At 38.7% G+C, this 16405-nt stretch overlaps 1 protein-coding gene across 4 annotated transcripts in view; it reads left to right on the top strand.

Moving 5' to 3' along the window:
- The window catches only part of LOC143032810 (solute carrier family 53 member 1-like), a 55501-nt gene extending 43719 nt beyond the window's left edge, over positions 1–11782 (top strand). For 2 of the 4 annotated variants that reach the window (XM_076197877.1, XM_076197878.1), the window contains exons 12-14: positions 1372–1505; positions 1694–1808; positions 3319–4305. In XM_076197877.1, the coding sequence (XP_076053992.1) occupies positions 1372–1505; positions 1694–1808; positions 3319–3549 (480 nt within the window). In that variant the 3' untranslated portion in view covers positions 3550–4305. Of the gene's footprint in view, positions 1–1371; positions 1506–1693; positions 1809–3318; positions 4306–4374; positions 4436–9913 lie in introns of those variants that run through there. The other 2 variants (XM_076197881.1, XM_076197880.1) reach the window with 2 other exon arrangements.
- Positions 11783–16405: the final 4623 nt, after the last annotated feature.

Raw genomic sequence — 16405 nt, 5'->3', positions numbered from 1 at the left:
TCTTATATGGGATTTAAAACTGGTCTCCCATTCATAAATCTATTTTCATATATATGTTCTAAAACTGGTCTCTCTTTTTAAAAAGGAATCAATTAGGTGTTGAATGGCTGTGGAATGGGTGGAGGGTGGGTGCGTTCCTCAGTTGGCTGCCTCCCATATGAGAAGGAAGAATTTTTTTTTTTGTATATAGATATGTGTTCATATTTATTTGCTTCTTTTATCTTATGATTCATCTGTATATCTACTACTCCATTTACTAGTGTATGTGATTCAACTGTCACAGTCTCTCCTCAGAATTAGACATAAATGCAGTGTCATGTACAGACAACAAGTGGTTTACTTCTCATGTCCCTCCATTCACCCACAAACTCCAGACCACTGCCTCACACTCTTAGATTTACTTCCCATCCATATGCATATTGAACAACCATGATGGCATCACACAATCCTAATGTAACCTCACATTCAAGTCATACCATTCAAACTCCATATTCCTGTACTTCACACATACCCTGCTACCTGTGTAAAGACTCTTGATCAACCTTGACAGACACCCCCCCCCATTCCATAGGCTTTGTGGAGTGTTTTATGTACAAAACTCACAACAACGTGCAGACCAATCTCACTGCTGTCCACAATATCCAAGCTGATGGAAAGGCTGGTTGCAGCAAGAATCAAATGAGAAATACTTACCTACCCCAATCAACATGGTTTCAAGGAAAGCCATTCTACCAGCACTCTGCTCACAAACATCACACAACAAACACTGGAAGGATTGAATAACAAAAGCCCCACCAGAAAGAACAATTATGGTTGCCATAGATATAAACAAGGCTTTCAGCAAGGCCTCCAGACACATACTATCAAAAAAGATCATTGGACTGAAGAAAGCATTGTGGAGAAAAAAAAAAAAGAGGAGCAATGATCATATATTTTAAGCAGGAAGGAGTGAAAGGTACAAGTGTGATAGGAATGAAAGGGACAATGATGTTCTCTTACATCTGGACACCTCACTTTATTGGGGAACAATATGAAAGTTTATAATTGTTCTTCAAAAGAAAAATTTCAAACTAGTTCTGACATTCTTTACTTCTCTCTCCTTCAATATTTTGGCTGCTACCTGCTGTGTGAGGAGCTTAGGCATTGAATGCCTTTATCTGAGCTCAGGGATTTAAAACTGTTTCCTACTGCCATCATATGTTGCCTTCCATCATGGAACCCAACCACCTTTTTATCTACCTTCTTGTCTCAAAATATAGAATCCTAGTCTGTTTGTCTACCATGTCCCCAATTTGTTAAAAATAGGCTTTACAGTGTTGCTTAATATTTCATATAAATGCAAAACCTAACACTTCAATATTTTCTTTTTAGTTTTACTACTACTTCGGCATAGTAGAAGACTTTATTTTAAGGTTCAGTTGGACCTTCTCCGTCTCCTTGGTGGAGTTTGACCATTTAAGTAAGGAGGTAATGTCAACTATCATAGCTCCTCTGGAAGTTTTCAGGTAAGAAAATGTTCATTTTATAGCATGAAAATACTAGAATAAGTAATGCAGTGTATTCAGTATAAGAATATTGAATAATACAAACAGATGATGCTTATTTCTGTAATAGTAATTATGTTGGTATCCTTGCAAATGTTTATTTGAATATCCAGCGATTAGTTGTTTAAGCTCATACATATGTATTGCAGGAGATTTATTTGGAACTTTTACCGTCTTGAGAACGAACACTTGAACAACTGTGGTAAATTCAGAGCTGTGAGAGATATTTCAGTTATTCCCATGGATGCTTCTGATCAGGCACAAGTAAGTAGCTCTCATGTGGCAGAGTGTGGTGCAGTCATGTAACTTATAGAACAGGTTGGGAGGAGCTTTTGTTCAGCAGTAGACTACAAGTGGCTGATTGATTGATCCTTTCATATCTGGTATTCTTCAATGTGTTTGGGATGAGGTGTCTGGGAAGTATGGTGTGGGGCACTAGGCAGGATGGAGTGGAAGGTTGGGGGGAGGAGAGCAGCGATGGAGGTGGGGGAGTTGTGAGATGAGCTTGGTGAAGGAGTATTGGGATGGTTTGGATGCATGGAGGGATAGAGAGGAGAGGGATTGGTAAAAGAAGTTTGGAGGGCAGAGGTGGATTGGATGAGCATGAGGGGGTGACCAGGGATGAAGTGGATGGATGGGGTGAAGGGGGCATTGGGAGGGAGGGAGGTGTCTGTTGTGGTATAGGGGGGGAGTAGGAGATGGGGAGTGTTTTTTTTTTTTTGTTTTTTTTTTTTGGGGGGGGGGGGGTGAAATGTTACTCCCATGGGCTTTATTTGAGCCTGTGTGCTGGTGTTATTTTGATGCAGCATGGGAGAATTTCTCCCTGTCCTCTTTTTCTGTGTAGGGAGGCAGAGAGGGGTGTCACCAATGAAATGAAGTGGCCTTGCTGTGGATGTGCTCTGTCTTGCTGCATTGCTTCTGACCCAGGACAGTGGGCAAGATGCAGGGATGACCTGTCATCCAGGAGGAGCCAAGAAAAGAGAGAGGGAGGGGTGGTAAATGGGAGTGGAATGGGTGGGGATGAAATGGGTGGGAGTAGATTTATGCCTTTGACTTTGGCTACCTCCTTTGTAAGGGGGAAAAAACCATCGGTATATACGTATGTACTTCTCAGAGTATCCATACCCCTCTCAAGACAGTGCCTCATCTCTTCCTGTGCTTATGTGGAAGGGAGATAAAAATACTGCCATAATTTGTCATAAAAAGGTGATTAAATAAGCCTGAGTAATGTGGACAGGATGCAGGGATGACCCGTCATCCAGGAGGTGCCAGATAGGAGGGTGGAGGGGAATGGAATATATGGGAAATGAAATGGGCAGGAGTGATTTCTATGCCTTTTTCTTTTTGGCTACCCCCTGTGTAAGGGGGAAAAAGCCTTTGGTATATGTATGTATGAGTAATGTGACTTGGGATCTCCCTTTTCTATGTTTATTTCCTGTGAAGAGTCGAGGCATCCTTTTACAGCCATTGTAGCTTCCCCTTTACATGGAGGGAAAAGATCATTGGTATATACATTCTAGTATTAGCATAAAAATTGAATTATGACCAAATTAGACTGAGGGGTATGAACAAATTTATTGGATTGCTTATGAGTAAACAGTTATTTTAATTTTCATTTAGAAATTTACATACATACATATACCAAGGCTTTTTCCCCCTTACAAGGGAAGTAGCCAAAAAGAAAATTTAAATTTGTAAAATTTTCATAAACTGTATCTATTATAACTTTAGGTAAACTTTGCAAAAATGTAATGTTGTGGTTGTGCTGTTCCAGATTGTCAAAATGATGGATGAGCCAAATGGAGTGATCAACCGGAAGAAGAAGAAAGCAGCCGGCAAACGTAAGGGAGAAGCGAGGCCACTCCTCCCGGAGGGTGGAGGGGGGGCCCCAGCAGGAGAGAGCATGGACGAGGAAGCTAATTATCTTACAGTAACTTCTGTAGAGTTGCGCAATTGGTTTAAAGGAATTACAGGCCAAAGAAACACAAACACCGCTAACGCTTGAGCTTCCTTGATATGCTAGTTATGGCAATAGTAGTGGTGTTGGTGGTGGTGGTGGTGGTTGTAGTAGTAGATTTACGGACAACAAATTGTACATAGGAACTGAAAGTATGTATATTGATCATATAGTTAAGAACACATAATCAGAGGTGATACCAGATGCAAAGATTTATTACTGAAAAGACAAATATTTATGGGTAATGTATACAGTAGTCATTATGAGAGTTTTGATATGAAATATATTTCCTAATAGGTTACAAACTTTTTTTGTTACCATAGATATCAAAGTCGCACAAACTTAATAATTTCAATGTTTAATCAGTTGTAATTCTAGTAATTAAAAAGGGACGAAAGAAAAAAATTAGTTCAAAGAATACAAATATATTTTTTATCACTAAATATTTTGTGGATCCACATAACTAGTGTTTATGGCTTAAGGAAATATATTCTCTCATACTCTTTAAAATTATTTATTCATATATGGATTTGAATCCAAAATGCTGATAACTTAAACAAACAAGCAATACTGTGATTGTAGATTAAAGTTCATGGTTAAAGATTGCTTTCTAAAAGCCTTATTAATGTTCTACATATGTTTTTATCAAAATAAAGATTGATAACTAAAAAGACATTGAAATCATGAACATAATTCACTGAATGAAATAACGCTCAATTAAACAGATTATTTATTAATTATTGTCATGTTGATATGGAGAAACTTGTACTTAGCTGTTTGGCGACATTAAAATTATAAATAATTTATGCCCAAATTTTTGTCCAGTCAAGTACAAGTTAGGGAATTATTAAAATATCAAGCTTTGATCCTTAGATTCCAAAGCTGATCTTAGTTCTTTACCACTTCTGAATGAGAAGAAATGAAAAAAGTTTTGGTAAGTTTGAGAAAATTATTTTATTTTATTTTATTCTTATTTATTTTTTCTCTTTTGCTTACTCCTAATTTTTTTTTAATTTTTGCTTTTGTCAGCGTGAGTTACTCATAGCATGTGTGTGAGAAAATACGCGTAGATTGATTTTGAGCAGGAAAGCCAGTAGGGGTATAAAAATGGGAAAGTAGATGCAGTAGTATTGTTGTTGGTTAACTCTTAGTTTCATTGGGTTAAGACATTGGAGTCATACAGGAAACTAATTGTTCACTCAGGCTCCCATCAGAGTACCTCTAACCTGGGTATGTTGTGGTCATTTTGGGTTGTACAGATTTACAAATTATCTGGTGTTGGGTAACAAACCAACAACTTTAGTCTATAGATATATAGACTCTACCAAAAGACTTCTTCCCCCTTAAAAGGCTGGCTCTCTCCCTAGTAAGGGTGAAGAAGCCTTTTGGTATGTAGATAGATAGATGTTGGTTTACTACAAATTCCAGACAGTCAGTAAATATCATTATGGTAATGGATTGCTGCCTGTCACAATATACTTTGGACAGCCACACACCCCCACCATGGTCAAGGACCTCAGGGTATACTTCAGGGGTGTTAACGTGGTCTCTTCTGCCAGGGCATGTCTGGACAAATGCACAGAAGGGTTTTAGTGTAAGAGTAGTGTGTATGTGGTAAGAAGATTTTGAACTTTGTGTGATTGTATGATGTTACAGTGAGGCATCAGATGGGACCAATAATGAGAATCTGTATGAAGTGGTCAAGGAAGAAAGAAGTATGTGAATTGTCTTCCCAGTATTACTTTAGATTCATGTATCAACAAAAAGTTTCTTACCATTACAAGTCATAACCATTGCTATAATTGAAAGAATCCTGCTCGTGCATTTTAGGGACTAAAGGCCCATACACAAGATCAAGCATTGCCCAATGGACACTCACTAAACGCCTGTCACTCGGGCAAATTAGGTGGGCAAATGATTGGATTGCCCAGGCCTGTACTTCACCCACATCTTCAGACAATGCCTGGAGCCTGGGGTTTGCTGCTGACCCCCATGTGTGACTGTCGCCAACCATCACATGTGTGTACAACACTACACAGCCTTTGCCCGGTAGATGGGCAACACCTGCCTGGCAATGCTCGATCATGTGTACAGCCCTTAACTCATGAAAAAATCATCATCATCAATGGGAGCTTATGGGAGGGGCACATTGCTTCACTCACTACATAAGAAAATTAGAAAGGATCCAAAGAGCAGCAACAAAAATGGCACCTACACTGACAAATCTGACATATGAACAAAGATTGGAGAAACTATATCTGTCAACACTGGAACAGAGAAGGGAAAGAGGTGACTTACTGACCATTTACAGAATTATGAAAGGGATGGAAATCCTCGATAGAGATGACTTATTAAAGTGGGACAGAAGAGAAACAAGAGGACATGAAGAGAAACTAAAGAAGGACACTTATAGAAGAGACCTGAAAAAGAATAGCTTCCCACATAGAGTGATTGATGTCTGGAACAAACTGAACGGAGAAACAGTGAATGCCAAAACTATACACGATTTTAAGAATAAATTGGATGCGGAGAGATACGAAAACGGGTCACTACAAAACATAGCTCTCGTCCCATAAAATACAACTAGGTATACATGTGATGTCATTCCCTATGGTTTCCCCAAGTGAGCTCCCATGGAGCCACCGTTCCAGTTCCAAACAGCTCTTGGAAGGATCATACATGTTCCAACCATGAGTTCCATGTACATCCCTTTTGTGTCCGCTAACAGTTGGCTTTGGTGGAAATAACTCTAAGCAGGATCAATATAAAGAAAGTGTGGCACATGCCCATATAGACAAAGTTGACCTTCATGAATTATACTTGTAGCAAGCCTTGACTGAGTTAGAACAGTCACTGGTTCATTATAGACATACCAGCAATACCCAAGATCTTGATCCCCAAAAGTAGTATTTAAAGATTAAATATGGGACCTTTCAAGAGTCCCCTAAGTTCTATAAAATAAACCAGAAAAGTATGTTAAGATAAGGAGCTTTATTGATTTTCTTTTGATAAGCATTAGGTGATTCTGTTCAGTTGAGTTGGACTCATCCTAGCAAAATCCCAGATGATGAAGACATTTAAGGTTGGGAAATGAGGCATTACTCAAATTGTATGGTACTTGCATTCAGTCAAGTTTTTGGTCTCCAACAAAGACTTTTATTTGACGTTTGGCTGAAACATAAACAAAAGCAGTACTTCTTGTAAAGAGGATAGCTAATGTTTGGATGATACTACAAATTAATCTTTATTTGGTTACCATTTCTCCCAATTTTATTCCTTTCCTTTTGTCTATGTTAGTGTAAAATCCCTACACAGGGAAGAATGATGCTACTTTTGTACTATGACTGTCCCTCCTTTATGCTGTTCCCTTGTAACTGTCCTTTACCACATCTGTGACTTGTCCTCTTCCTATTCCTTGTGGTATGGAGGGAAAGAATTCTACCACAGTGATTTTCCTGTGAGCTGTAAGAGGAGACAAAGTGGGATGAAGTGATGGGACTGTGGGAACTGATTTCTGTATATTCATCCTACAAGAAGTCTAAGGCAAAAGAGGATCTGGGAGAACTCTAACAAGAACCCTAACGGGAGTGGGACAATTGGTGGCGGGTGTATGCATTGGCTGGCTACCTTCCTTATATGGGGGAAGAAGCCTATTAGTACATAGATAAATAGTATAGTTTTTTGTGCATGCAACTTTATGCATGTAGTATTTGCCAACTTGCTTTTTTGTTACCTACACCCATTTTTAGGTTTATACAAAATAAGTCTTTCAGATTTACATACATTTGGTGATTTTTTTTTACTTTTTTTTTTACTTTTTATTTTTATTTTTTACTAACAAATCTAACATCAAGCAGTGAGTAGGATTACGTGACACAAGCTTATAACATTTTTAATTTTAAAAACATTTTATTTAACAATTTCTTTATTTGAGATGGTAAAGAAAATATTTTTGATGTGAAATTCATTTCACTAGTTTCTGAATTTATACTGTATATCATTGATCACTGTAACATGTAATGATCCCATCTGAATAGCAAATTGTCAGAGAACTTAATGGTTCATAATGAATAAATTTGTCTCGTTAATCTATTCACTGCAGAAGTCTCACTATTAATGCTTGTTGACATTCACAAAAACAACAGTACTGTACATGTTTCCTATGATTTAAACATTGTGTCATTCCATTTTTCACATATATATACTCATTATATCTTTACTATAAGTTAAATGATAATCCACTCATTCCTTGATTCAATGGAATCCTATTTGAAGGATTTCAAAGTTAAAAAACTCCATCCATCGCTGGAAAATTTTTTCAGTTTGGATGCTTTGTCTTTTGTACGTCATGATTGTACAATGACTTAGGGAAACCTATAATGTACATTTAATCCTTCACTATAATAGAAGTAGCAATTAAATGGTACATGCATACATGACACACACACACATCTCGCAAACTAGACACTGCGAGATATAAAGGTAGGACACCATGAGCATAGCTCCCCTTCCCATAAAATACAACCAGGTAAATACAACTAAGTAGGTAAATACACACACACACACATTAAAGGCCCCATCCCCTTTATAAGGGCAATGGCTGAGTCAAAGCATACACCCACCCTATAAGCATCCCACCCCCGTCAAAATAGCCCATTCCTTGACCCTACCATCTTAGCTAGCAACTCGTGGGTGAATAGTTCTCCCCATTCCCTGCCCACTACTTAGACCAGAAGCAATGCAGCAAGACACAACATTTCCACAGTAGGACCTGACAGCTGAAGCTGGTTTACCGCCACCACTTTGTTATAGAGTGACCCCCACATCCCTTCATCCACTTGAGGAAATGCAGAGCAGACAAAAAGAAATCCCTTAGAGATGCATCATTACCTCATCCATTGACAACCATTTTTCACTCATGCCTATCCTTTGACCTCTCCCTTTCTTGCTCGTCAGACATTTCCCTTGCATCCCATGCCCAATATAAAGCACAGTTCATACAAGCAGTGTTTCGGCACCAAGTTTCCATTTTCTTGGCAGCTTTTTCTCATTTTGCTTGTGTGAACCACGGTTCACATAAGCAAAGCAGGAAAAAGCTGGCAAGAAAACAGGAACTTGGTCCTGAAACATTGCTCATATGAATTGCACATAAATTATGTTTTATTTGAATTCAACAGTATTGTATTGTACAGTCAGTAAGTATTTATGGAAATGGCTACTATAGTATGTATATACTGCACTGTATTTCATAGGTCCAACATATTTGCCATGTATTGTCAAACAATAGACTTCATGTAATAGACCAGATTACCCCTTGGTCTGTTGTATCAAGCAGTGTGTGTAGTGCATTATGATTTTTTGCATTCTTATAATTTATTAGAAATGCAGTCTTTTGCTAGTTTTCAAATAATTTTGATATTTTGTACAGTGCTATGATTTCTAACATACGAGGTTTAGCCTCCCTAAGTTTTAGTGACCCATTTTCAGTGACCCTGTGAACTAGTCACACAGTATTCTTTTGTTTCATTGGAGACTACTTTCCACACAGAGAAGAATGCTGATAATTTTCAACCTCTATTACTATGGCTACTTTCTTCTATCTGTCTATATACCAACTATCTATGTCCTCTTTTTCTACTCTTCATGAATCCCTCCTTTAACACAATTATGGAAAGAAGAGGAATGGAAAACAAGGGAACTTGGAAGTGCCTTTATTGTTACAATCCCAATAAAGGCACTTTCATAGTCCCAGGTTTCCCTTCCTATTGTCTTGTCTTCCCATAACTGGTTACACAAATTCTAGATATTTGCCACAATTATAATTCCACCTCTACAGCACATGAATTTAAAGCTAAGTAACATGTAGAATACAAGTCAGGACCCCATGAGCAATGCTCCTTTCCTGTATACTACAATTATGTAAATATATTACTGTCCTCAAGGATAGAAATGATCAATGGTTTTTGGTGATGAAATACAGATACTTGAATTTTTTTGTAGTTCCATTAATATTTATTATGGCTTAATGATTATGTTGTGAATCAGCAGTTATGTTTTTGATAGATTATAATGCATTTACAATGAAAATGTTTACGTTTTGTTTACAAATTTCAAATTAAATGCTACATTTTTTAGCTCACATTCTTAGATACACTAGAGTGTGATTAGAATCTTGATATGCATTTTCATGATACAAACACCCACTAAAGATATGGTCATAAGTCAGAAATAGTACTTTATATTAAAAAACATTAATACAAGAGCTTAATCAAAGTGTTGTAATACATTTCATTTAAAGCTTCTTTATTATCTCCTCTCAAGAAATTGATAAGTAATGGGTATTCTTTTGTGCCCATGCACATATTTTTCCCTTTTACAATTTCTCCGGATGATGTCAATTTTTACCTCGCAGATGGAGCCATTCCATACCCAAACCCAAATGATGAAGACGGCCAAGCACTCCTGGGACAGTATGGAAGATAAATGGTCCTGTGACTCTCTGCTGCCGCTGGAGAAGAATAAGTAACAAGTGCAAATGTCTCACTACAATCTCCCCTCCATTTTTAACGTCTTAGTGTATTAGACACATTACATGAATTTTTTCTTTTTCTTCTCTTTATTCTTTTAATGAATGAAAATAAACTCGAGAAAAATTATGTGAGATGATTGTATTATGCCAATATGTGTGTGCAACATGATAGCTTAGTAGTGCCATGATCCCAGGCTAAAATGTATGCTCCTCATTCAGTTGTATTTATGTGAGGTTTTCTCGCCTTTCCCCCCCCCCTCAAGAAGGTATCTATGTAATCAGATTTCTGATTTTATATGCTGTTGAACAGTGTTATCATTGCTCATGGCAGCAAAAATAATGTTACCATTTATTTATATGTATGTATTCATGTATGTAACTGTTGCAGTCCATTGTCCTATATGGGTTTATTTGGTGTTTCTATGTTAGTGTTGTACAGTATATGTAATTTCATGCATAATACTATTTACTGTACAGAAAATGATTGCTGTGGATTATGACTAAATTTGGGATCTTAAAAGTATTAAGATATTTCATAATTATTATTGAACTAGCTTATATGCTACAAGAAAATTTTGTGTTAACAATAGTGAAAATATGTTTTTATAACTGATGTCTATGTTAAAGAATATAATGTCTAAAACTGTGGTGCTCTGCCTTCCTGTATTGCCCTTGGCCCAACCAATGAGATAAAGAAAGGGATGAGGAATGACCATTCTTGAGGTGCTAAGAAGGGTGGAGTGTTAAATAGGTTTTAATTGTATATGAAGCAGGTGTGTGCATTGATTTGGCCAATGTCAATAGAAGTTGTGGATGTATGTGTGTGTGTGTGTGCACGCGATGCATGCATATTTGTGCGTGGGGAAGTGAAAGGCTTTCATGAAGTGCCACTGACTCTGTAGAAGGACAAAAGCCTCCAAGAGGAGCACCACTCTCTTCCAGTTCATTGTCCACTGGAAGAGCAAATTACCACAACCTCCCCACCTCTACGCAGAGGTGCAGCCCCAGAGAGCCAGTATCTGGTCTCTAGAACAGGCCCAAAAACTCATTCACCACCATTCTCTCACTTCCTTCCAGTCTGTCATCACCACTTCTATTTATGCACCATGCAACACATCCATGTGGGAACACATTCTCATATGGAATACAGAGCAAGCACTTCAGGACCAACTCTAAGGCACCCTGTTTTATTGGGTCCCTCCCAAGAGAAGTGGGAACCACACTCATAACTGTGTTCAGGTCACCATCCAGCACTTGGATAGTGCCAACACAGAATATGCCTGGCCATGAAATGAAACTGTCCTGATTCAACCATCATATAGAGAACAACAAACACCTCATCTTACACTGCCCAACCTTAGCCATACCAAGACAACAGTACAGTATTTCTTCCTTAAGCGACTTATGAGCCAGTCTGTTGGCTGTTGCCAGTTCGTGAGAGTCATGGGTCTCCTGCAAGAGACCTGGGGCAACAGATTGATTGAATGATAGTGAGTCAATTGAAATGGATTTTACAGTCACCTTTAAAGGTTGTTCTGTGTTCGGTGTAATGGAATTGCATATAATGTTCTTTGTTTAAAAACCCATGAACAGTTGAGGGGATAAAGGAGTTTTTTGTTTCTCAGAACCTTAAACTCCACAACAATCTTGTAAGTACAGTATATCATCATTTTGTATATAGAATTTTTTATATAACTTATCTGATGAATGGGAACACACTTGAAATAAATTATATTTGAAAGAATGTCTTTGTTTCTTTTTAAACTGTAAAAGCTTTGACATAGTGTCATGTTATGTCACAACTACATGTTTTACACTTTGCTTAGGAGTTATGAGCTTTTCACACATTTCTTAAATAGTTGTAGGGCTAAGACTTCCTCCACACCCTTCCAGGAGGAAAACCAACTACTGTGCTACATCACCACCACAGTGCACTGATGACATAATCTGAAGCATGCTGATCTCACATTTGCTTAGTTAAGGGTTGAAGTCCCACATTTTTCTGTGATTTCCAGCATTGACTGTTACCTGATAGTACTCCAAATACATAGGGCAAAGGTGATGACATACGTTGCAACTACACTCTTCTTGGTGTAGGTTCTTCTCCTCCTTCTTCTTCTTCTTCTTCTTCTTCTTCTTCTTCTTCTTCTTCTTCTTCTCCTTCTCCTTCTCCTTCTCCTTCTCCTTCTCCTCCTCCTCCTCCTCCTTCTTCTTCTTCTTCTTCTTCTTCTTCTTCTTCTTCTTCTTCTTCTTCTTCTTCTTCTTCTTCTTCTTCTTCTTCTTCTTCTTCTTCTTCTTCTTCTTCTTCTTCTTCTTCTTCTTCTTCTTCTTCTTCTTCTTCTTCTTCTTCTTCTTCTTCTTCTTCTTCTTCTTCTTCTTCTTCTTCTCCTCCTCCTCCTCCTTCTCCTTTTCCTTTTTCCCCCTCTCCTTCTCCTCCTCCTCCTCCTCCTTCTCCTTCTACTCCTCTTCCTCCTCCTCCTCCTCCTTCTTCTTCTTCACTACCATCGTGCCCCCGGGGATCAACTCCCACCAGGCGAGTTGATGCCAAGTTTGAGATAGCAAATGGGATTGACAGTGTGTTGAGTCACTGTCAACATTTTCCTCCAACTATCTAACAATAACTTCATTTTTTTTTATATGATGATGATGATGATCCCAGGAGGCCCTGGTCACAATTCACATAGACAGTGCAGCCCAGTGGTCACCCTATACTGGGACTGAGGGCGCAATACAATGCTGCAGCATCCTGCACAAGTGAGCAGTCCTATTTAGGATCCACTCTGAACACCCAACAAGGTGAGGCTAGTGAAAGTGCCACAAATGTAGCATCCTGCACTCTCACCTTCAGTGGAAGGGCTCTGGATTAAAGAGGGCTACTGTTCCCTCCTTGTGTTGTCTTCATTCTTCTAATTCTTGCAGTAATTGTGGGTAACTTGGTTGGAAGCTGCCCCTAACACAGTCACCCTAAGACGTACAATAAAAAGAGACAATACAACAAGGAGAAAGCAGCACCCCTTCCAAATCCAAAACCTTCCTGCTACATCCCTACCTTGTTCTGCAACATCACTCCATGAAGGAAGCAAAGATGCCTCCCCCAAAAATCCAGGAACACTCCTCTGCTACACAGCCCCACAATGTGAGAAATTATTGTTAATGCTGACAAAACTAAACTGCATAACAATCAGAACCATTGACCATCACTCCAGTCTCACAAAACAAAAATATATTCCCAGATTTGACCCAATGTTCCAGCTCCCATCTCGACCCATACTGAGATAAAGTGGATCCCAGTTTGGACTACCAAGAATTGTGATCCTAAATCCCATCAGTGGACTACTCTTAATGGAATGGACAGTGCCCCATAAATAAATAAACAGACTTGCATCTCTTACTGTGGAAGACCCCACCAAATGTGGGCCCAATAAAATGGATCTCAAATAGTGGTTTGAATCCAGAACCTAGTATCGTTCAGTCCTTCTCAACCCATGCTAATGCCTCAATCCAAAATTAACCATACGCAACATTCAACACCAGCATAGGAGTAGTCACATTCTCATACTCACTCGCTCTTGCTCACTCCTGTAGCTGTAGACCCATATGGTCTTTTGCCTCTACTAGCAAACATTTCCACTACTGTCTATCCTGCCCCAATGCCAGTGGCATAATCACACAACTACAAAATTACACAGATTAAGAACTTAGATGAACTCTTAAAAATTAAAAATAAGAGTCCACTGTATGAAAAGACAATAAAATGTGTGAAGATTCCATCCTTCATATCTATAATATTATTTGCCCAAACCTGGACTCTCATCTATTTACAAAAGGTATGAGTACAAAGTACTAGTAAAAGAGGCATGGAAAGCAGATGTGGGGGGAGTGAACATGAGGGGACGTCCTAGGATGAGGTGGATGGATGGGGTGAAGGGGGCTTTGGGGAAGAGGGGAATGTCTGTTGAGGAAGGACGGGAGAGGACAGAAGATAGAGGTGAATGGAGAAGGGTTGTATATGGATGATGATGTGATGCATGAGGTGAAATGGGGGGTGAGGTAGTATGTGTGAGCAAAATTTGACGCAGCCCAAAGGGATTTCTCCCTGTCTTCTCCTTTTATGCATGGGGGGGGACGGAGAGGGGGGGGTCACCGATTTAATGAAGTGGCCTTGCTGTGGATGTGCTGTGTCTTGCAACACTGCTTCTGACCCAGGGCAGTGGACAAGGTGCAGGGATGACCCGTCATCCAGGAGGTGCTAAGATAAGAGGGAGGGTGGTGGGGCGTGGAGTGTATTCAGGGATGAAATGGTTGGGAATGATTTTATGCCTTTTCCTTTTTGGCTACCTTCCTTGTAAGGGGGGAAAAAGCCTCGGTATATGTATGTATGAGTACAACATAAGAAAATACAGTACTATCTAAAGTATGAGGAAAGGTCCAAAAATCTCCAACAAAACACCCTCATCCCCTGCTTTTCGTGAATTCAATGGTCAAACCATTTTCTCACCTGTCCAAGTAGCTAATAACAAAAACAGTCCCCATCATGTAGCCACACAAACTATGGATCCAAGTTTGTATCCCAAAGGACTACCCCAGAATCACAGCCACTACCATAATTTACATTGCACTCTTTCCAAAACTACAAGATGGGATATCACACTTCCCTTTCCAACTGTAAGATACTGCTCCAGGTCTAGATAACATTCATTATGACATGGTACAACACCTAAACCTAACCGTGACATCCTTTACATTAAACCTCTTCTACCAAATATGGATGAGGGCATCCTCCCAACTGCTTGGAGAGAACCCATTATCCCTGTTTCCAAACTAGGACAAGACAAAACCTTCCCAAACAACTACTGTACTGCCCAATTGTCCTTATTCACCCTTTACAAAGTTCTAGAAAATTACCTCATTTTGACTCTCATGGCAACTGGAATACCATTCTCTCATGTTACCCTTTCAAACAGGCTTCCAAACTGTCCACAGTACTACAGATATCCTACTTTAAACAGAAATGACAACTCTCACTGTATTTCCATGCAATCAACATATACACTACGACCGGAGATAATAGTCCATGATGAATTTTTACCATATCTCAATAACTTCTACGTCGATTTAGATGAAAATTTACATGGCATTAGATTACACTATCAGTAGCCTTTCATTAAAATTTGAAGTCAATATCTTTGTTAGTTTTTTAATAATCAATTTGTTTTGTTTTTCAGGTGAACAGAGATAATAGTCCTCCTATTGAATATTAAAGAATGGGGCGTGGGAAAGATCTTACAGAGTGTGAGAGAAACAAAATTATAAAGGAAATAGCGCAAGGAAAGTCAGCTGGTGAAGTAGCCAAGAAACTAGGTCGACATATAAAGACAGTTCGTAGATTTTTACAAAATCCCAAATTTAGGAAAGTGCGCAGTGATAAAGGGAAGTTCAAGTCTGTTACATCGCGTGACATCTCTCATCTTAAGCGATGCGTAAAGAAAAACCCTGGAACTACAAGTAAAACCTTGTTTGCAGATGCTGGAATTCAAGATGTCTCCAAAACAACCCGAAATAAGATATTGTCTCAACTTGCTAAATATAATAAACCTACATGTAGGCCTCCATTGGCACCGAAACATAAAAAAGCTAGGCTAGAATGGGCGAGGAAACACATGAAAACCGATGTTAAGAATATATTATTTACAGATGAGTGCCGAGCCACGTTAGACGGGCCTGATGGATGGAGCAAAGGTTGGATATTTAATGGGGGTGGAGGAGTAATGTTTTGGGCAGGTATCATGGGAGACACTATGATTGGCCCATTTAAAGTGCCAGAAGGTGTGAAAATTACTGCAACAACATACTGTGACTTTATTGAAAATGTCCTCTCAGACTGGCTGGATGAACTCCCATTATCAAAGCTCACAAAAGTCATTTTTATGCATGATAATGCACCAGCACATGCTGCCAAGAGAACAACGGAAATGCTCTCCTCCATGGGATTTAATGGAGACACTTTGATGAAGTGGCCAGCCTGTTCTCCGGATTTAAATCCGATTGAAAACTTGTGGAGTATCATAAAAAAGAAGATCTACTTAAATGGCAAGCAATATACGTCTAAGGATTCACTGTGGGAAGCAATAAAAGAAGCTGCTAGAACAGTACCACCCGCTACTATCACAAAACTGACTGTTTCAACTACCAATCGCATATTTGAGGTCATCAGACAAAATGGGTCATATATCAAATACTAATAATAAATTTATGAGATGTATATTTAATATTTCATTCTTGTAATTGATTGTTATGTTGTATACTTATGGTATGGGTTGTTTAAAATTGTTATTTTGCTGTACTTTGTATATTTATCCTTATAATTAACGAAAA

This window comes from Oratosquilla oratoria, chromosome 14 (genome assembly GCF_046742065.1).
Source record: "Oratosquilla oratoria isolate Oo_2021 chromosome 14, ASM4674206v1, whole genome shotgun sequence".
NCBI lineage: Eukaryota > Metazoa > Arthropoda > Malacostraca > Stomatopoda > Squillidae > Oratosquilla > Oratosquilla oratoria.
The sequence above is the reverse complement of the archived record's forward strand: the minus strand, read 5'-3'. Positions and strand labels throughout refer to the sequence as shown.